At 43.5% G+C, this 22,693-nt stretch overlaps 1 protein-coding gene across 1 annotated transcript in view; it reads left to right on the top strand.

Annotated features, from left to right (window-relative positions):
* Window positions 1-22,693, top strand: part of PATJ (PATJ crumbs cell polarity complex component) — a gene marked incomplete at its 5' end in the record, with an annotated part of 135,218 nt that overhangs the window by 88,634 nt on the left and 23,891 nt on the right. Inside the window, 5 exons of the mRNA XM_084211323.1 lie at window positions 7,122-7,194; window positions 9,863-9,955; window positions 13,929-14,000; window positions 14,286-14,403; window positions 14,993-15,126. Of these exons, the coding sequence (XP_084067449.1) occupies window positions 7,122-7,194; window positions 9,863-9,955; window positions 13,929-14,000; window positions 14,286-14,403; window positions 14,993-15,126 (490 nt within the window). The remainder of the gene's footprint in view (window positions 1-7,121; window positions 7,195-9,862; window positions 9,956-13,928; window positions 14,001-14,285; window positions 14,404-14,992; window positions 15,127-22,693) is intronic.

The following is a 22,693-nucleotide window of genomic DNA, read 5'->3' as shown; positions in this document are numbered from 1 at the left end:
AGGTTTTCCTACTCCTGGTGTTTTGGTTCATGTGCAGGGCAGGGGGATGTTTCCATAAACTCCTTAATCAGTTGTGAAAGAAGCCCAGAAATTCCTGGGCACAGAAAAGCCTTTCTGTGAGAGCTGTAATAACCATCATTAAATAACTCCAGAGAATCACAGAATGGTTTGGCTTGGAAGGGACCTCAAAGATTATCCAGCTCCAGCCCCACATTTATTTCTTTTTCTAGACAAAGATAAAGGATAAAAGGTATCCCCAGCCTTTTGGACTTTTGCTGAAACCCTGGCTTACCACGTGTGCTATAAAAGTCTGTTCACACGTTTTTCCACCCAGGTAGTGTTACAATTGCATTCCCACCCTTTCCTGGAATTTTTGCTGATGAGACACAGCTCAGGAGCTGCTGGGAGAATCACAGACACCCCCTTATGTCTGAAGGCTCCTCACTCTGCTTTATGAGCATCTCTTCCTCAATTAAGTTGGAGATGATTATTTAAAACAGTTGATTTTGGCCAGATTCCAAAATATAAGTCTTAACACAGCCCTGTGTGCCAGGGGTCTCATTAATTACTTGAGCTTCCAAGAGCATCTAAAAGATTTGCAGTTAGAGTGTCACTTTCCTTTTTTTTTTAGGGGCAATAAGGGATGTAATGCCTTAGTTGCCTTTGGAAATCCTTGCTCTGATTCTCCAACAGGAATTAGCCAGGTAATGATGTGAGAGAGGGACTTGCTTCTTTTAGGAGTGTCTGTGCCCCAGTTCCCAAAATAAGATGTGTTCCTACCCGTTGTGGGTTTTGGTCCTGTGTTGTAAGTCCATCCCTGTAACCTGCCTAATGAAACAATGTAATTAAATTTTACATCTGGAGTAGGAAATCCAGTTTACATCAGAATTCTCTTTTACAGCGAGAATTTTATGAATCAGCAAATTCAGGTTTTTTTTTTTCCATGCTCAATTAACTGCCTTTAATCTGGTTTGGTGCTTCAGTGTTGGTGTAATGAGCAGATCAAATATAGCTGGGTGCTTGAATCAAAGTGAATTCCACTGATTTCAAGCCATCCTCCCTTTGTGCTCAGTCCTGTGAGTCACTCCTTGGTCTACCTTTATCCCTTAAAAGAAAATTGCCTTGTGCTGGAATGAACCACGAGAAATGCTTTAATAGTGGGGGATTTTTCTGATTTAAATTCCATCTGTCATCTGCCCTGAGCCCTCCCACACTGCAGCCCCTGCTCTGATATTGTTGCTTCCTGCTGGTGGGATTGTGAAGCCCACAAATCTGTCACCCAAGCCCTCCTTCCATTTCCAGGTGTAATCTCCTGTTATTTATGGTGATGTGCAGAGGAGAGAGATCCTTCTGCTCCAAGGACTGGGGAGTGTCTGGGCTGTTCAACACTGCTGTGGCTTTGACTCTTCTTTCAGAGCCTCTAGAAGTGACAGCTTATGTTTAGGGCCACCCTCAAACACTGCCATGCTTTAGAAATTGTTTCTATAATAATTAGGAAATTATTAGAAATTATTTCTATGATAATTAGAAAATTATTAGAAATTATTTCTATAATAATTATAAGTATAAATTATTTTTACATTTGTTCAGACCTACATAATTTTGAGGGTATAAACTCCTGTTTTTACTTGCTTTGATTGCTGAGGCCCTTTCATGTGGGAAAGCTTTAACACCAAGCCCTTGCCAGGCCCTGTGTGTGTGCAAGTTTGAACTTTTCCTGTTTTCTCCAGAGCTGTTTCCTCCTCTCTGTCAGGCACATGTGGGAACAGGCTCAGGAATGGTTCAGGAAGTTCAGTGGTGTGGGCTCCTCCAAAACCTTTGATGACCTAAGCTGCAGTTTGTGAGAACATTAGCTGCTCATTTAGAGTACCTGTGGCTCCCCAGTAATTGGGGGGGAAGGAGAGGAAGTGCAGGACAAGACTCTTCTTGCTGCTGTGGGAGAGATTTTTCAGGAAGGTGCACAAAGGTCCTGCCTTGGAGGAGAAACCCGGTGTGCCTGCTCAGTGTGCAGCCTTCCTGCAGCTCCTCCTTTCCAAAGGAGCTTCCAGAGGGAAGGCAAAGATGAGAAAATACAAGATTTTGATTTTTTTTTTTTTAAATTTTATTTTAACTTAACAAGCAGGATGTGGACAATATAAGCTTTGGACAGTCTGCAAGACACTCCTGGTGTCATCTTGCAGAGGAAACATTTATTTCCTTGTTCTACATTTATTGACACTATTATTGCATTTATTTACACTATTATTTACATATACATTTATAAGTTTTCAGTAATATGCCATTCCTTATGTCCTGGTGTCACCTTGCAGAGGAAACATTTATTCCCTTGTTCTACATTTACACTATTACATTTTACACTCTCATTGCATTATTGACACTGTTATTTACTTTTATAAACTTTCAATAATCTGCCATTCCTTATGTCCTGGTGTCACCTTGCAGAGGAAACATTTATTCCCTTGCTCTACATTTATTGACACTATTATTGCATTTATTTACACTATTCTTGCATTTATTTACACTATTATTTACATATACATTTATAAACTTTCAGTAATCTGCCATTCCTTATGTCCTGGTGTCATCTTGCAGAGGAAACATTTATTCCTTTGTTCTACATTTATTTACACTATTATTTAGATATACATTTAAAAGCTTTCAACAATGTGCAGGACTTTATGTCCTGGTGTCACCTTATGGAAGAAACATTAATTCCCTTGTTCTACATCTATTTACACTGTTATTGCATTTATTTACACCATTATTTACATATATATTTATAAGTTTTCAATAATCTGCCATTCCTTATGTCCTGGTGTCACCTTGCAGAGGAACCATTTATTGCCTTGCTCTACATTTATTTACACTATTATTTACAGACACACTTATAAACTTTCAGGAATATGCAAGACTTTTTATGTCCTGCTGTCACTTTATGGAAGAAACATTTAACCCCTTGCTCTACCTTTATTTACACTATTTTTTACCTATACATTTATAAGCTTTTAATAATCTGCAAGACTTTCTATCCTGGGAATTTTTATCCTGGAATATTTGTTCCCTTGTTCCACAGCTCTGTTCTATCTAAAATTTTGTGTCATTCTTGGGTTTTCCTTCAGATTCTGGATGTATTCCCCCAAAAAGCATCCACAGCCCCTTGCAAAGCTGTGGATGCTCTCTCTGTTGGTGGCTGCAGATATTCTGGCAGGAGGTTCTTCCCCCTTGGTTTGGGGAGCTCTGTGCTGGGTCAGGATTGTCAGGAGCCCCCAGGGAGCAGCTCAGGGTGTCCTGTGCTGAATTCCATCCCTCAGCTGCTGGGGCTGCCCCTCCAAGTGGGTCTGGGTCGGGATCTCTCCTGGCTTTGCCTTTCTGCACCCACCCTCATCTTCCCTTCATTCCCTCCTGGGCGCTCCCTTTGGATCTCCCTTTGCTCCTGGCTCTCCTCAGCTCCTTCTGTACCCAGGTTTGTGGTGTTTCAGTCAGTAACAAAGGTGTTTGCCTCTGCTTCAGCTGCAAAGGTGCAGATGGAGCCCAACATCAGGATTTCATTGCTCTGGTCTGCGAGCCAGGATGGGGAATGGCCAGGGCTCCTTTTAGGCTGGAAGGAAGTAAAATGTAGTAAGGAATGGAGAATGGAGAATGGAGAATGGAGAATGGAGAATGGAGAATGGAGAATGGAGAATGGAGGCTGCATCTTGAGTGTCAAGGTTTAGACACCTCCACCCCAAGCAGGACTGAGCACCAGCAGCTGGGAGCAGCTTTCTTGGAGGTGGTTCTGGAGCAGCAGTTGGCAAATCTGTGGAATGCTCATCTGCGGTCGCTGGGATTTGAATGTGATGTTCAGACTTCTGAGATGTCTGCCCCTGCATCAAAAGGAAATGATTGCTCCTTTTAGTCCTAAATAAATTCACATTTTAGTTGAGGACACTTGTGGAAGTGGAGAGCAGAAACAGCAATTTATTATTAGATCTGTCACTTTAAAATATATTCCTGCTTTGATTCTGCTTTGAAGCATTCTCCTTTGAAGCAGCATTAAAGTATTTAAATATGTACGAGTCCTAGCAGGGGGAGATTACAAGTTGTGACACTCTGTAACCTTGGGGGTTTTTATATTTTTGCATTTTTTTCCCAGGGGAATTACCATAACTGTTTTTTTATTGCTTGGAATAAAAATGGCCATCCACTTAAAGCTGCATAAAGATATTTTTTCCCCCACTGGTGTAAAAAAATTACAAAGGAGTTTCTGTATGAAGTGAAAACTAGTTTGGATAATTAATTACACCCCAGTTTGTCATGAAGCTTCTGTCTAGCAATTTTTAGGGTATTTCTTACGAAATATATATAAACTTTTAAATATATTTTTAATATATATTTATATATATTTATATTGTATATATACAAAATATATGTATATGTTATATATACAAAATATGTTAACTTTTTATATCTATATATTTAATTTTTATCTATTTATTTATATCATTTTCTATATTTATATGTTTGTGTAATTTTCCATAATTATATGTTCAGATAATTTTATATTTTGTATGTTTATATTCCTATATTTATATACTTATATTTTAAAACATATGTTTATATTAAAATATAAATATAGTAAATAGAAATATATATTTATATTTATATAGTATATATAAATATATATTATATAAATATATATAAATTGTATACCATATAAATATATATAATATAAATATAATATAATATAATTATATAATGATTATATATATTTTATATATTTATAATATATAATATATAATATATAATATATAATATATAATATATAATATATAATATATATAATTATTCTATATATAATATAATATAATATAATATAATATAATATAATATAATATAATATAATATAATATAATATAATATAATATAATATAATATAATATAATATAATATAATATAATATAAATATATATACTTTTATATAATATATATATACTTTTATATAATATATATACTTTTATATAGGAATACTTTATATTCCTGTATTTATATACTCATATTTTAATATATAATTTAATATATTTTATCAATTCTATTTTTATATATTGTAATTATATATATTATTTATATATAATTTAATATATATTTGTATATTTTTTATACATCTCTTATTTCCATGTTTGCCCCTAATTGCACACCATGCATCCTGCATTGTGAGCTGCAGAGCGGGGTTGGTTTTCGTGCTGATTGTACTTCACATAAACTATTGTCAGGAACAGCAAATTCCCAGAATCACTGGGTGATTTATTCCTGTGGGTTAGAGAAGCACCAGGCATAAGGAGATCGATGTCTCACCAAGATAAGAGCAGGGAGAACATCCTTGCCCAGTGTTCCCTGTGGGCTGGGATGCCCTTGGGAGTTGTGAGATGCTGGTGGGATGCGGGGCTGGGTGCCTGTCCCGGGCTGTGAGTGCAGCAGGAGCCGCTGCCAGGCTGGGCTCTCCCTCCTGCAGGAGAGGCTGGGTGCCAGGACAGCTCTGGGCAGGGGAGGCACCCAGGACAGCTCTGGGCAGGGGAGGCTGGGTGCCAGGACAGCTCTGGGCAGGAGAGGCTGGGTGCCAGGACAGCTCTGGGCAGGGAAGGCTGGCACCCAGGACAGCTCTGGGCTCCTCTGCATGGTGGGGCTGTGTGCTCTCAGATAAGGAAATGAATTCCCCAGCCTTTGCCTGCAGGATTTATCATTTCAGGTGCTGGGACTCCCATTTGATGCTGTGCTCAGAGCTGGTGATTCACTGAGTTACTTCTCAGGGATCAGAACATGCTAGCTCCGTGGTTTTTAACCCTTCAGGGGGAAAATGAGACTTTTTTCCTTTCAGGCACTTCCATAAAATGTGCTTAAAACACATGATAGTATAATAGTTTATCCCAGAAATTTAAGAGGAAAAGATTCTGCTCGTGTCACGGTAGCATGGAGTGTAGTAGAGAGAAAATCAAACCTGGAAGAGCCAGGAGAAGTCACTTCCCTTCATCCAAGAACTGCAGCAGCATCACAGATCCCTCCTGCCAAAAGGCTGGAGGAGGGACTTGCTGAGAAGGCACGAAGTGATGGGACAGGGGGGATGGCTGTGAGCTGGCTGGGGCAGATTTTGGTTGGATTTTGGGAAGGAATTCCTGGCTGGGAGGGTGGGCAGGCCCTGGCACAGGGTGCCCAGAGCAGCTTGAGGCTGCCCCTGGATCCCTGGCAGTGCCCAAGGCCAGGCTGGACAGGGCTGGGACAGTGGAAGATGTCCCTGCCATGGCAGGGGTGACACTGGATGAGTTTTCAGGTCCCTTCCCACCCAAACCATTCTGTGATTCTGTGATGATTTGCCTTAAATGATATCACTGAAGTCATCTGTTACCTGGTTGTGTTTTACAGAGGCCAAAAAAACACAGAGCTAATTCCAGAAAACAAATCAGTTTAAATGGCAGTTGAGGAAAAACATCAGCGAGGCAGAATGCTGTTAAATAAAAAAACAAATTAATCAGATGTCAACTTCAGAGGCGTTTTAAAGAGAGAGAAAAAGATGCCATACATCATAAGCATTTTGGAAAAACAACTCACTTTATATGTAGGGAGAATCAGTGTTCATCTCCTCATCTCCCTGCATTTTATAAAATCTTTTCCAAGTTTTTACATTGAATCTTTTAGAAAAGACTGCAGCAAAAATGAACAAAAAAAAAAAAAAGAAAAAGCAATCTGTTACATTAAAACAGGTACTGTATTTCAGTAACGTGAATGTGAAACTGTAAACAAGCAGTTTACAGATGTGGAGACCATTAAAAGAGGCTAACTGAACGTGAGCTCATCTGTGGATGTGTAGGGACCATCAACTCCAGCTGCATCCTCTGATAATCCACACAAAATTGGATTTCCAAAGGACAGGATGCAGATGAGCCTCCTCTGCTCCCGTGGAGGGATGGGATCTGCTGGGGAGCAAGGAACCAGAGCAAAAATGATTTTCTGAGCTCCAGCTCTGATAAAAAACAGTTGTCATGGTGTTGAGGGTGTTTTTTTAATGGGCAGAACCAACTCCAAGGAGGAGTTTGTCCACCCTGGTTTGGTGTGTAACGTGGTGTTTCGTTTTGTTTTGTTTTGTTGTGCAGAAGTGAAGATGCAGTCAACCAGATGGCTGTCACCCCCTTCCCACTGCCTTCAGGCTCCCACTCTGCCATTGAGGTAAGGTTTGTGGGCTGTTGGTTTTAATTAGAGGCTGCTAAATTGGATAGATTAATCATAATTAGCAGCTCCTGATAACTTTGAGCACCTTGTGTAATTAAACCCGGGCTCGTAAAATGCGTTGGGTAGAGACTTGGCCTAATAGGCTTATGTGGCCCTGTCTCTTTTTTATTGATCTGGTTGTTCCTGACAGACCTGCCTGGCATTAACAGCAGCTCTAAAACTGCACAGGAGGAAGAGGAGACTCCAAACTCAAACCTTACCACCCCCTCCAAATTTAAACCTCGTCCTGCTCCCCTTCCAGCCGCTTGTGGGTGAGGCAGTTCTGCCTGGAGTGATCTTGCAGTGCAAAAGCAGGCTCAGTGGGGTGATGCTGCCCGTGTTTTCTGTGATTTTTGTTGCTCCCCTGTGCACCAGGAATCCCTGCAGCCACCACACTCGTTATCATTTTGACATCTCAATGCAGTGTAACTAAATTTTCTAGATAAACTACACGGTTAGCCTCGCTGCTGCTTTTTAATCCTATTTCTATCTGAGCTAATAAAGCAAAAGATGTTTTGTAATTCAATTGGGGTTTGGTCTTGCCTCCATAAATCCATGTGCATTGGACTCCTGGTATTTCCACGAGCGTGGCTGGGAGGTGAGGCTGGATGCATCTCCCCTTTGCACTCTTGCTGTTGTTTTCCACATTCTCTTATCTCTGGTGGCTGCTCCTTGCAGACCTGGTGCTGCACAGAGCAGGAGCTGCTCATGTTTTGTTTGGATCTCAGTCGTTTGTGGACAGGGCTTTGGCTTTTCCTCCTCTCCTCCGCACCAGCAGCGCGTCCCAGGTGCAGCTGGTGCTTTGTGAATCACCCAAAAAATTCACAGAGTTCATTTTGTCTTTAATACCTGAGTTTGAATCACCCAAAAAATTCACAGAGTTCATTTTGTCTTTAATACCTGAGTTTGAATCACCCAAAAAATTCACAGAGTTCATTTTGTCTTTAATACCTGAGTTTGAATCACCCAAAAAATTCACAGAGTTCATTTTGTCTTTAATACCTGAGTTTGAATCACCCAAAAAATTCACAGAGTTCATTTTTTTCTTTAATACCTGTGTTTGTTCCCAGCTTTGTTTAATAGTTGTGCCTTCAGGAGGAAGCACAGAGCTTTGTTTAGGCACATTCTGGTCAACTGGCTGTGATTAGACTCTGCCCAAGTGTGTCTTTGTTTGTGGGTTGAGTTTCATGCATTAATGGCAACTTCTGACCATTTACATTATGTTTGTTTTATAAGTAAATACAGGTTTTTACTTCTTGCTGGTGTCTTTTTATGATATAAAATCAACATAACCAAATATGGTGATGTTGTACAGAAGTTTACATTGCTTTCTTTGGCAGCTCTTCCTCTCTTTAAATAAAGAAAAAATAGCCTTATATCTTGAAATGATATCTTCAAATATCTTTGAAATACCACGTAAATATTTAACAGTGTGTGTTACATGCACCCTACATGTAACTTGTCAGATCACATTAAACAGCCTGGCTGGTGGAATGGACTAGCAGGGTTTCCATGGATTGCTGTGTCAGTTTTCTTCAGCTCATCTCTTGATCTTTATCTTATCTGTTTATCTGCAGCTTATCTCTCTATCTTTGTTATATGAGAAGTGGTAGACAGTAAACACACCTTAAATCAGGGTCCTGTGTTGTGGTGTGATACTGTGGGCAAGCCACCAGAAAGAGTCTATTAAATATTAATTGCTGTAAAGTATGTTTTTAGAAGTTTCAATCACCAGAAAGCCACAAAATGAGGTTTTTTTTGCAGCAGTGAACAGAGGTGCTTTGTCCTCTCAAGTGGTGGCCGAGACATTTGAGTTTACATTTACTTAAATGTAAAAATGCCTAATGAAAATTCAGAAATAGTTTTGTTTCTGGCCCTAAAGAGTCCAGGGGAGGCCACAGAGCTGCAGCAGGGCTGGAGCCAGGCTGGGAGAGCTGGGAATGCTCACCTGGAGAGGAGAAGGATCCAGGGAGAGCTGCAGAGGGACTGGGGACAAGGATGGAGGGACAGACACAGGGAATGGCTGGAAGTGAAAGCAGGTAGATTGAGATATTGGGATATTGGGAAGGAATTCCTGGCTGGGATGGAATTCCCAGAGCAGCTGTGGCTGCCCCTGGATCCCTGGAAGAGTCCAAGGCCAGGCTGGACGCCCTGGGACAGTGGAAGGTCCCTGCCATGGCAGGGGTGACACTGGATGGGCTTTATGCTCCCTTCCCACCCAAACCATTCCATGATTTTCCCCAGCTGCTCAGACTGTGAAGGAAACTGGGATTCCTTACAGTGCTGAGCATGGGGCAGAGCTCTGGAGAAAAGCTCTTCATGGCCAGTCCCAGCTTTCCCAGCTGGCAGGGGTGAGTCTGGCCTTCAGAGCTGCCCAAAAGGGCAATTTTGGGAATATCTTGTGGTGCTTTCTGTCAGCCAGGTAGGACCAAGGTCTGCCTTCCCAGACTCATCCACCCCCTGACTCTGGGATTATATCAGCTTCAATTGTGGATCTTTCTACCTTGTCATGCTGCCCCTTATCTAAAAAATACAACAAAATAGAGTAGAACTGTCCAGTTTTTCTGTTCAGCTGTTTTGGGGCTCAGAGCTGTGTTTAAAAGCTGCTGTCAATCCTTTCTCCCAGGACCACAGTGGCCCTGAACCTGCAGGTGGTGAGGAAGACCCCAGCTTGGAAGTTGTCATGAAGAGCTTGACTGATGAGGAGTCCAGCAAAGCTGTGAGTGACTTGAAGCAATGTTTAATGTTGATCAGAGCTCAGAATGTGGAGGCTCACTGGGCTTGATTGGTTTTCTCTGCCTTTTTATTGGAGTGTTGCAGCACTTCTGTCAAATAACCTCCAGTACATGTAAAAGCAGAATCAAACTCAGCTTTACATACCCAGCCTGTTTTCATGAACTGGGCACTCAGTAAAGCTTGTTAAAATGGCAAAATAAAGAGTTTCCACGTTGCATTTTGGCCCTCTCTTGGGCTCTTGATGAGTGAGGGGATTGTGTTTCCACTCCTGCCACCCGTGTGTGACAAACTTTAGAACAAGCCTGCTCTGTAAATCATATTCTCATTTATATTCATAGCTTCATAAATCCTAAGGCCAAGATGTCTATTATCATCATCCAGTCTTGCCTCCTGAACAGCACAGCTGTAGAGCTGCTCCCAGTGATTTCTGCATTAAGGCCATCACTTGTGCTTTAATGTGGTTCTGTCAGTGTGCACTGCAATAAATACTGAACTTCCCATTGACACAGATGGAGATTTTTGTTGTTTGATAGGTCAGGATCAGGCATTATCAGGAATCTGAAAGTCCTTCAGGGTGCAGCTCTGATTTCTTCTTTTTGGACACTGTGTTAAAAATTTAAAATGGAAAACACTGAACCATGAGTAAGCTGGAGGTACCTCAGGATTTGCTGAGAGAGTCTTTTTGCTGCCTGCTCCAGTTTCAAGGAGTGCAGGACTTCCTCAGCTAAGGAAACCTGACATTTCTGGATATTTTTCCTCTTAAATGTCTTCTTCCTGCTCCATCATGTCTCTTGCAAGGAGTGTCTTGGGGTTTGCAGATATAAATTGAATATACATAATGCTCTGCAGCTAGTAAGTGTTTAATTAATGAGTCTGCAAATTCCAAGAGTTAGGAAGTGTTATGTGCTGTTCAAGCACCAGAATTAATCAGCCATGGATTGATTTATGTCCCTGATGGATCACTAAAAGGTTGAGTTATTGCTCTTTGGTAGCCCAGTGCAGATTCCTCTGGTGGGCTGGAGTAGAAAGGAATCAGATTTTCCCTGGATGTATTTGCAGGTGGGACTCACCTGCTTTTATTGCAGTTCTTGCTCAACTTGGCAAGAAAATTTAGAGGGATTGCAAGGTAATAGAAGAAATTGCTCAAAGACTGAAGCAGATAAAAACACATCAAATATGTTACACAAAGGTGAATTTTTAGTGTAGCCCATGTGCTGTGCAGCTCATTGAGTGGTGTTAGAGCAGGGGTGAATTTAACAGGAAAAAGAAATGGCAGCAATCCAAGGTAGGTGTGGAGGGAAGATGCCTCTGGAACCACAGGAAACCCAGACTGTATTGGCAGCAAGAAAGGAGGGAACTGTGGAGCCAAGGGGCAGGGGTTGAAAGGTAAAAAGAAAGAAGAGTTGTCCCAGACAGAGCAGTGGCAGAGAGGTAAGAAAGGCAAAGGCCTGCCCTTGGAAAAGTGTTGGAATTCCTGCAGAGCCCACTGCTCATTCCACAATGCCTTCAGTTGGGCCAGCCCTTGGTTTAGGGGAATAAATGGGTTAAAAATAACAGCAAAAGCCAGTTTTGTAATTCCAGAGTGTTCTCTCAGGCAGGATTGTAAATGGGGAATGTTTCTGAGTGGGTCTGAATTTGGGAGTGTGCTGGTGGCTCTGTCCCAAAGGGAGCAGGGCTTTTTCTTACCTGGCATTAAGGCTTTGGCTCTGCAGTGCAGCACAACAGAAATTGGTGTTTTTGGGAAGGGAGATTTGTCTTCTAGTGAAGCAAAAGGAAACAGTGCCTTGTTTTTCACAGCACGGTGCTGCTACCAGAGCCTCAGTGCTGCCTCACCATTGTTACTGAATTTCTCAGTCCTGTGGCAGGAGAAAGCAGGAATGTGAAAGCCAACAAGTAAGATCAAGTTCACTGAGTAAATAAAAAGTATGTGCTTATCAGCAGAGATCTTCCACAAGTATGCACAGCTCAGAGCATGGGCAGGATGTCTCACCAAGTGGCAGCTGTAATAAAAGGAAAGTTAAAAAATTCACATCGTTCTCTGTTCATCTGTTGCTGATAAATTTGTCAGTCTCTCACAACATACTCTTTGTTGTCACTTCATCACTTTAAAAGCTATAAAGTTGTATAATGGACATCATTGTAGGCTGGGATGATAAGAAGGGGGAAGGAAAACAACTTTGTTTCTGAACTGGAGCCAGTGGAAGTGGTAGGCACGGTCTCTGTGTTTGTTAGCTGAGGTTTGAGGTGGCCTCCTGGAAGGTCCTGGGTGGAAGAAATCTGATTTTCTGTAAGGTGTGCTTGGAAAACAATTGGTGGGTGAAGGGGGCTTTGAGATGCTCTTGGAAGGTTTAATCTGACAAAGTGAAAATGGTATGTGAGAATGGATTCACTTGCCTCTAAAGGTTTGAACTTGGAACAATAACCTGGATCACTGCAAACAGAAAACAGATCCTTGAAACACTGGCAAAGAGGAGGGGCTGTGTGAAAGTGCTTTTGGATGGAGCTGAGGGGTTGAATTTGGTTCAGCCTTTTGACAGATGCTGAGTGTATTTGGGGCTCATTTTGTTCAGGTAGCTCTAGCTCAGTTACAAGAGCAGGGAGATGTAAAGGTGGTGCAAGATGAAGCTTCAGATTTTAGTCACACATCACAACGAAAAAGGGAAGCATGAAGTAATTTTTCATTGCTCATTAAAACAATCTCTCAGAAAATGACAGAGCAGTCTTCCATCCCTCCCCTGACACCTCTGATAATACAATGAGATCACCCCTTTATCTTTTTTTCCTGTTATCCTTTTGGATAATAGTTGCAGTTGTAGAGTTGCAGCAAGCTTGGAGAAAAATTCAGGGGGGGGAAAAAAGATCCTGTGGGGGTTGGGATGTTTTAGCACAATGAAACTCCAGCAAACAAGGCCAGTACTTCCAAGCTGAAACAATTGTGTTTACATTTTTTTAATGTAGAAATTGTTATCTTAGTTAGAAATTCTTTCTGAGATGCAGAGTAACTTCTGAATGTCTGAAAAAGGTTTGAGGTAATCTTTGGAAGTTGGCACTGAGCTTTTCTGCAAGCTGGGCTGTTGATCAGGGCTTTTAATATGGGATAAGAAAAATAGCTATTACTTGGATCAAAGAGAAGAGTTAACAAGGGAGGGCACTGTACCTGTCTGCAAACAGTTGTAAAAGTAGGATATAAAAATACATTTTTGTATATTGCAAAGGTAGAGAAATAAATTAGGCTACAAGTGGAGCCAGTGATTGCAGTACCATTGCTGGAGATCTTTTTAATGGGGCTGGAGGATGCATTTTAAACAGTTGCTTTGTTTAGGAGAGCTAAAAAATGAGGAGGAGGAGAGAACAGATGACTTGGAGCCCCTCCCTGCTGTGGGCACTGGGGGGTCCCTGCAGACACCTTGGGAATTGCTGTCCCAGTCATTCCAGAGCATGTGTGATGATCCCTGCTGTGCCCTGCATGCCCTCAGAGCTGAGGGCTGGGATTTTAATAACTAACTCCTGATATTTTAATAACTTCTGATACTCCCTGGGCTCACAGCAGCTTTACCTCCTGTAGGGTTTGGGCTTCAGCTTTGCTTGGTGGCACAAATGGATTTACATGGAGAAATCCTAGGATCCCAGACTGGTTTGGGTTGGGAGGGACCTTTAATCCCATCCAGTGTCACCCCTGCCATGGCAGGGACACCTCCCACTGTCCCAGGGATCCAGCCTGGCCTTGGGCACTGCCAGGGATCCAGGGGCAGCCACAGCTGCTCTGGGAATTCCAGCCCAGCCAGGAATTCCCAATATCCCATCCATCCCTGCCCTCTGGAAGCCATTCCCGTGTCCTGTCCCTCCAAAACATCCCTGGATTTCCCTACAATCATCATTCTGAGCTTTGGGGGGTATTTTATTGAAGCTAGTGAGAGATTTTCAATACACCTCACTTTCTTTTTTTGACTTTTTAGGATGTGAAGTGTAAAGCTGACACACCAGTGGTGGCAGATGAGCAGGAGACAGAGGAGCAGCTCCCAGAAAATGTAAGTGTGTTCAGGAAAATGTTTGTGTCCATGTTAACCAGCAAGGGAGGGTTCTGAGGGCTTGGTGTGGTTAAAGACTGAGGGATTCTTGGGGGAAGGGATTAACTGGGAAGACATTCAAATCATTTTGTTGATGGAAATGTAAAAAATGTCTGTAAATGTGTGGGAATTGCTTCTTTTCCTCCTGTTGGGTTGGAGGATTTGGTGGGGCACAGCTGATGACAGTGACCTCAGCACATCCTGGGCACTGAGAGCTGATCTCTCTTGCTTCTGCTTTGCCTTCAGGTGCTCAGCCAGATCAAACAGCCCAAATCTTCCACGAGAGCCCCAGGGAGCTGCCAGGAGTTACCCCTGGAGCCAGCACCTCCTCTCCTTCCTCCAGAGCCAGAGGTCCCCAGCCGTGGTAGGAACACTCATTTTGCCACAGTGTGGAGGATTTTTGCTCCCCTGACCCAAAATGGGTGTTTTCATTTTGTTTTCCAGATCACTGCTGCTGAAGTTTTGTTTTTGAGCATCCAATGACCTATTCTCAGTTATTTTATAATGTGTTTGTGTTTTTCTCTCCTGTCACAATTTTTGAGAGCTTGGAGATGTCTTCACTTGTTTTTTCTTGACTTTTACATGCAAAGATGTTCTTGTTTTATATTGGAATATAAAAATAGACAGTTTGGGGCATGCTGTTCATTCCATGGTGCTGGAATATGGCTTTGCCTCTCCTGAAAGGAATGCCCCTTTCCATCATGATCCGAATTGCAGAGCTTAAAACTGAATTAGGTGTCCTCACAGGCTTTTACTGGCAGCATTTATTCCCAGAACTCGAGTCCCTCTGGTTTTGAGACCTCACAAGTGACTCAGAGTGGCCCTCCAGCTCCATTTTGTGAAGGTGGAGAGCAAAAAGAAAAAGCTGGATTAGCTGTTGTCTCACCATCCCTTTGGCTCTCACTTTCCTGCCGTGCTGTGTGACTGATTCCTTGCCCTTGTGGTGTTCTCAGGTGTCTTCCCACCCCCAGTGCCTGTGGATCCAGCCACCTGTCCCATCATCCCAGGGCAGGAGATGACCATCGAGATCTCCAAGGGTCGCTCCGGGCTGGGGCTCAGCATCGTCGGGGGCAAGGACACCCCCCTGGTGAGTTCCTGTTAAAATCCTGTTTGCTGCACACACAGACACAGAAAACATGGAAAATAACAATGCCCCTAACAGGCAATTGCTCCAATAAATTGTTGAAGACAGGGAGGATGAGCTGCAATAAAAACTTGGTGATTTTGCCTTGTGTCACATCAGATGATGCTCCTGTTTAAATTGTTGGTGTTTCTGCTGTGCTCAGAGGCTGCAAATGTGTTTTCTTTTATTTAACCATTGTGAATCAGGAGTTGGAATGGCTGGAGTAGAAATTAATGTTGCAGAGGTAGAGCTGTCTCAGCAAGGATAACACCTCTGTCTTGAGAGCAGAAATGCTCAGTAGCTGTTTAAACAAACTGTGATTTATCTGCCTGCCAGCAAAAGCCCTTGCAGAACAGAGGTAAACCAAAGGTAATCTTTTATTGCTTTCTGTGTCCTTTGGCTTAATCTTCCTCATGGATATGCTGGTTTTTTAAAAAAAAAATTCTCTGCAGATGAATTAAAATGTATCAGTTCAAGCATGAGCTCAGCAATCAGTGATGCTAAAGCCCACAAACCCCTCTCTGCCCCTGCCCTGGCTGCCTCCTCTCCACTTCCCATCTGAGAGATGCTTTGCTGCAGTGGAAGAGAAGCCTGACTGAGTTCTTTAAATGTCAAATTCAGTTCTTTTAGTAAACAAGTCTCTGTTGCAGAGGTGTCTGTGCTGGGTTCTCCTGAATTCCCTGACACTGAGACTCTGCAGGCAGTGGAACTGCTCTGGTACATGCAGTTTCTGCCCAAAATATCACAGTGGTGCATCATTAAGCATCAGTGTCAGCAGGTTGCAATGTAGCAGTCTTCTTCTAGGGTAAAAAAAAAAAGGAAAAAAACTGAAAGGAAAGAAGAAAGAAAGTCCAAAGGAAAAAGAAAGTTTTCTTTCACAGAGTGTGGGCTGGATCTTTTACAGCATTAAAGCTGAAATTGGAAAGAGTTCAGGTTTTGGTCCCATTTATCCCAGGCTCCAGTTTCCTAGAGCTGGGATGAATTCCTTTGTTTCCCATGGAGATGGAGCTGGGTTCATTTTCACTCTTTCCAGCCATGCACAGCTTTGCCCCCAGTCCCCTTTTTTTGGTCAAGCTCCTCAGTGTTGAGTAAATTCAAGTGAGTTGCTCAGTGTTAGTCATCTCCCTGCTTTTTCATTTAACTGGAATTTGGAAATAATACATGGCAATCTGTCAGATCCAATATGGTGTGTGTCTTTAATGAGATTTTAATATAAATAAATGAAAATTGTAAATAACTGCTGTACAGAGCAGATGAGGAAAATGCAAAAGGTTTTAGTCTTTAAATTGAGTAAATGGTTTTGGTTAAGTATTATGCTTTCATTAGTTTATTCATTAAAGTGTCCTCCTAGGAGTTGGTTTTAAAAGTCTGTGCACTGGAGTGCAGTAACAACCCATGGAGGGAGGGAGGGAGGTCCAGCTCCTCACTTTTTAGATCCTCAACTTACAGGACTTACCCAAAACGAGTCCCTGTTTCTTCTCATAATTCTGAATCTGCTCATTGAAAGGCAAGAAATGGTGTTTCATAGGAAACAGGGTGCTCTTGGGAAACCACAGCCTGACCTGATCCCTTGCCATGAGCACAGACCCTCTCTGGGATCCTCCAGAACAAAGGCTGGAGCTCAGGGCCAGAACCCTGGAAGAGTTTGGGTTGGAAACCTTAAAGATCCTCCACTTGTACCCCCCCATTTTCTGTCCTCCCATTTTTCTGTCTTCTGATCTTCTCCAAATTACTTTAATGCCTTCCATTTTTTTTTTTAATTTTTTTTTTCAGTTTTTTGTTGCCCTGGAGTCAGAAAACCTGTACAGAAAAACTGTAAAGAGTTGAAACCAAGTTCACGTGACATAATGAGGAGTAAAAGCAAATCCTGCTCAGGGCTGTTGGAAAGTTTCTGTCCTTCTGAGTTTCATGGCTTGGAGAGAAAATGTAACACAACAGCTCCATGGGGCTGAGTGATGGATGTGTCTTGCTCTCTGTCATTTGGTTTTAACTCAGTCACACACAGGGACATTTTTTGTATTTTAAAAAAGGCAAAATCAAAGGAGTTCATCAGTCCTGGAGGTCTCAAGGGAGAAATTTTGTGTCCAGGATTTGTGTTTGGTGCAGTGCAGAGAAATTAGGATGACCTGTGGGCTTCAGCAGAAGCCCTGAAGGACATGAGCCCCAGCTCCTGGGATCTCAGGAGGGATTTATCAGCCTGGAGGAAGCCAGGAATGCTGCTCAGAACGTGTCAGGTCTGAAATGGACATGGCAAAGCCTGGAAGGGCCTCGCCCATGTTGTACTAAAATGTTCTTGATCTAAAAGTGCTGAGCTGAGGGTACTCAACAGCAGCTCACAAGGGATGGGAAAGCTCTCTCAGAATATTTTATATCTTCCTTGAGCACAAGATGTACAGGCCCAGCTTTTGGAATAATAAATCTGGCAGCCAGGGACAGGCTGCTTGAAAATGAAATATAGAGTGCAACTTTTAAGTCATAACCTCAGGAATCTCATCAGGAATCACCAAGCAGAGACTTGAAAAATACAGCCTGTGAGCAGGGAGGTTAATTTGCTCAGGAGGTTGGAAAGTGATGTCTTAACCCCAGTGAAATGTTTTTTGGTGAGGAGATGTCCATGCCCTGAAGTGCAAACCCTTTCCAGTGATGTATTATGGAGCAGGGCTCTGTGCCTGGGCAGCTGGAAGGATGTGCTTGCAGGAAGGGCATGGCCAAGGAAGGGCTGTCCTTGGGAGTTGTCTTCATGTTGTTGATCTTCAGACTGCTCTGGAGCAGCTCTATTTCATTTCCCTCTAAGTGCTGATTTTTTATAAAGTATTTTTTTTCTTCACTCACTTTCATTTCACCTTCCCACTACCCCTGAGAGAACACAACACATGGCCTCTGCTCTAAAGCAATTAAAGTGCAGAGTGGAGCTGGCTGAAGCACAGGGCTTTCAGTTCATGATTTTTATTTTTTTTTTTGGTTGTAGTCCAATCAAACTTGTAAAAGTAACCTCAGAGTGGGAATTTAAAACGGGGGTGGAAAAAGAAGTGTTTTCAGAAACATCCCCAAAATGAGGTCTGAGGCTCCTGAGGACACCCTTGAGATTTTCACCCTAAATCCTCAGAGAACAGGGCACCAGGGAATTGTGTTAAATTGTGCTCAGCCAGGTGGGGTGAGGGCTCTGCCCAGAGGGGCTGTGGCTGTCGAGCAGGGCTCAGATCAGCCCAGCCTAGTGCAAGGTGTCCCATGGCAGGAGACGGGATGAGATGGGCTCTGAGCTCCCTCCCAACCCAGACCAGCCCAGATTCCCTGAAATCCCAGCCCATGCTGCCCCCTTAACAACTTGCAGTGATTTTCTGTAATCCAGACCAGGGAATTTTCAGGGATTTGACTCCTGGCAGCACAGGGCAGGGGCACTGCTCTGAGATACAAACATTTTAGCATTTTCTCTGCAGGGTGGGGGCACTGCTCTGCTGCCAGCTGAATAATTTAGTGATGGTGGAGTTGATTACTGGTGGTTATTGACTCTGAGGCACTCAGACGTGCCAGAGGGCGTTCAGCAGTTTCAAGGCTGGTTTGGGGATGTTCCTCCAGGCAGGATTGGAGAACCTGGGAGGGAGGAGGGCTCAGAGGCTCAGCTGGGGCTGGAAATCACTTCAGCTATAAGAGAAGATTGCAGGGTCTGTAACTCTGGAGGTGGAGTAGGGGGTGGTCATTATCTCAGCCTTAGGCAGAAAGGAAGAAAAATATTCTTTGTGCTGTTTGGTGTTTGTTGTAAACAACATCAAACCTCTTATGCAGGATTTTTTATGCTGGGTTGTCTGCTTTGAATGTGGTAAATTTCCTTTTTGTACTTTTGCTTTCAGCTGACTTTAATAAAAAGCATTTTTATGGCAATTAAGGAACTTTAAGGTACTCCATCTGTAAAATAAAGTGATCCACAAAGCCAGGGAACTGGAACATGAAAAACACCAGAATATTCCTGTGCTCAGCTAACAGGAGCTGGTGAGAGCTGGGGAGCAGAAAGCTTCCCTGTTCACCTGGGTTAGCCCAGAGGCTTTTCTGGGCAGCTTCCTGAGGTGGGATGCAGTTTGACAGAAGAATATTTAGATTCATTCTGTCAGTCCAGGTGAGTCATCCCTTGAATAAACCCCATCTGTTGAGGAAGGGCAAGGGAATAATCAGCAAAACTGTGACTTGGAGCTGCAGCTGTTCAAGCCCCAGTGTTTGCCCCTGGAGCTTCGAGGGCTAATTACCCTGTGAGGGCTAATTACCCTGTGAGGGCTCTGTGCTGCCAAAACCAGGCTGCTCCTGCTCCAAAGCCAAGCCTAGAGCTCGGCTTTGTGCTGAACTTTGCGGGGACCTACCTGAGCACGAGGGCTCTGGGACTCCCGTGTCACTGAGCAGGTTCTCCCCGGGCTGAGCTCTCATCCCACCCTCCCCACTTCAGTTATGTTCAGATCCAGGCAAAAATGTCTTGATCAGGTGCAGACAGACAGCACCTGATGCTCAGACAGACAGGCAGTGCAGCTGGGGCTGAGAGTGTTCTGCTGGGATGTGCTCACCTGGTACTGCAAATGAGCAGGGGGATATTGGCCTCTGGGGAGGCTCAGCAGTGTGTGGGCTGTGAGATGCTGCTGCTGCTGCTGTGAAATCCCACACACAGTGAGTGAATCCCACAGTGGGATGGGGAAGGGGAAGGGCAGCCCCGAGCCTGCAGTCGTGGCTCGGGTGGCGCAGGGGGAGAGGCAGAAGTGCAGCCCCTCCTAAAGCCCTTGGCCACACTCACCGACCAAGGACAATTTTTTAAGGGCAGGGAGGTGAATGCAGCGAGCCTGGGATGGTGAGGGATGGCTTTGGCTCCTGCTGGGGCGGTGCTGAGGTGGGGCTGGTGGATCCATCATCGTTCCAGGAGGACGCTGGCTCGCGGGAGCGTGACAGAGCCAAGCTGCTTCGGACATGGCTTGTCACAAAAGGGAATTAGGGCAGTCAGTTTTGCAAATCTCGTCTCTGATGGGTCTCTGGCAAGGGTTTAGCTGATGGTGAGGCTTGCTTGCGTAGCAGGGCCTTGCTTGAAGGAGCTGCTGCCTTCCAGGAATGTAAATCAAGCATAAAATTGAGGCTGACAGTATCCCAAAGCAGCAGGACCTGTCAGGATGGGCTTCAGGAGGATCCTGGCTGCTGCTGGGTGAAACCCCTGGCTCTTGGCTTCCTGTGTCACACACATCCAGGACCTCATGCATTCTTTATAACCTGTGCCACGCTCTGCACGCTGCAAACTCCCCCTTTTTTTTGGTAACTTAATAAAATAATGAGAGTGAGAGAGTTAAGGTTTTAATATGTCATTCTGTGTTTTATTATTCCCTCTAAAATGAGCATGTATACTTTTTGAAAAACTTTGGTTTGCTTTGGCATGTGATTCACAGGAACATAGCTCTTTCTATCATTCTGACTTAAGTCATATATTTTTACACTAAACATCTTATTACCTTAGTTTTATTATTTCAGAATCAAAGGAGAGCTTGCAAATGTCTATGACTGCAGAGCAAAGGAATGTTAATGAATAGTGCCATTGAATTTTCAGGTTTTAGCTTTTCTGATCTTAGAGAATATAACTGTAAGCAAAAATATTATGCAAGCTGAATAAAATTTAAATAAATAAGGACCAGATGTAACTATAGGGGCCTATAAAATGTAATACAAATACTATTCACTTCCTTAAAATAAATCTGTATTTTAGTATGAAAAATTATATTGATATTGATATTGTGGATTAATCTTTTTTATGAAAGTTGGCAAGTGAACACCCCCTCTTGCAAGGGCTTGTTCTTAAATGGGAAACAGACCCTTTGCTGTGACCTTGAGCAGGGCAGTCTCTGGGTCCCAGGCTAGGTGAGGCATTTCTGCATTAACACAGGAATACATTTTTACCTTCTGCAGCCTCTTTTACTGCAGCAGTGTTTGCCTGAGGATTTGGGGTGCCTGCTAATGGTTTGTGCTCGCCAGCAGTGGCAAAACCCTGCAGTGCCAGAAGGAGGAACTTGCATGAGATAAACACCTCTGAGCTGTCAGGTGGTTTGCTTGGGCTTGACCTTCACCCTGCCTTGCTGGAAAGTTATCTTGGGGATTCCATTTGGATCTGCAAATGGAAGATCAGAGATCATAACATTGCTGTTGCCATTTCCTCTGCCTGCAAGTAACCAGCAGCTGAATTTATTTTAACTACTGAGAGGCTCCTGCATGGGGTTAATTCTCCAGTGAAACTCACTGTGCAACCAGTTGATTTCTGCTTTTATCTGGGAACCAGCCTGTAAAAAATGAAATTTTTACAATTTGACTACTCTGGACAAAGTATTGAAGAAGTTGAGAAGGAAATAACTAACAGGGTTGTGCTTGCCCTGGGAAAGAGATAAATCCCTGATCCTACACTCAGCAAAACCCCTTGCAGTGTTATTAGCCTCAATAATGCTAATTTAGTGTACCATTTGTAGCTGTGTAGGAAATCAGTTGGAAATGTGTAATGTTAGCTTGGGAAAACACAGCTTGTCAACTAAATCAGAAAAACATCTTTTTCCAGAGCGTGGTTTTAGATGTAGTTTACTTTCTGCCTTCCTCAGGAAAAGTGCAGAAAGCTCCATTCCCTGCACCAAAAACGTGGTTATGGTTGGTGTGGGGCTCATTCCCAGGGGTTCTGTGCTGGTTTTTGCAGTCCTCAGTGGGGAGGGGTTCCCCTCCAGGTGCCTTGGGTCCTGCCCAGGTCATTGCTCCACAAAGACAAGCCCAAAGTTCAGCTCAGTTCAAGCTTGCAGATGCTCAGGGCTGTGCAGGAAGGCTCTTCACCACAGTCTGGACCTTCTTCCTTGTCAAATCCAGCCAACACCAGGAATATGGGGATTTCTCTGCTCCACTCCTTTTGAAATCACCCCCTTTGCACCCTGATCCACCTTGATCACAGGATGCACAACTTCATCTGAACACCCTTGGCACTTTATATTTGTGCCTCCTGCAGGTCTGGTGCCCTGTTCCTCCCTCACCCTCCATTCCCAGAATTCCCAGTCCAGCCTGGAGCTGTTTTCCAGTGGCTTTCCAGTGGAGAGCTGCTGAAGAGCAGCTGCACAGTAGAAAAGAAAGGCTGGAGAGAGTGGCTCAGGAGCTGTAAACTTGCAGGAAACACGTGAGCAGCCCAAGCCTGAAGCCAGCAGCTTGTGAGGCTCTCTCACCATGGTTTATGCTCCTGCAGGCTTTTGAGGATCACTTGGTCAGTGATTTTCCTGAATAGGATGCTGACTTCACCTCCTTCCTCCCAAAAGGCTCAGTCAGGGCAGTGCTCTGTGGTCCTTGCCTGGGGTCTCTGCCATACCAGTTCTTGACATTCAAGGTACAAAGATTAGGCTGTCAGTCTGGCTGGATTTAATGCTCAGAGTTAACACAGTGTCTGCCTGTGCCCTTTGCTGAGGGCTGAGTGTGATATTCTCCTCCTCACGGGTTTCTGCATCGTTACAAATCAAGCAGAAAAATATTCTCAGCCTGGGGGAGGAATTCAGATCCA

The sequence above is a fragment of the Fringilla coelebs genome (assembly GCF_963513975.1).
Source record: "Fringilla coelebs genome assembly, chromosome: 9".
NCBI lineage: Eukaryota > Metazoa > Chordata > Aves > Passeriformes > Fringillidae > Fringilla > Fringilla coelebs.
Note: the sequence above shows the minus strand (reverse complement) of the source record. Positions and strands in the feature narration are given on the sequence as shown.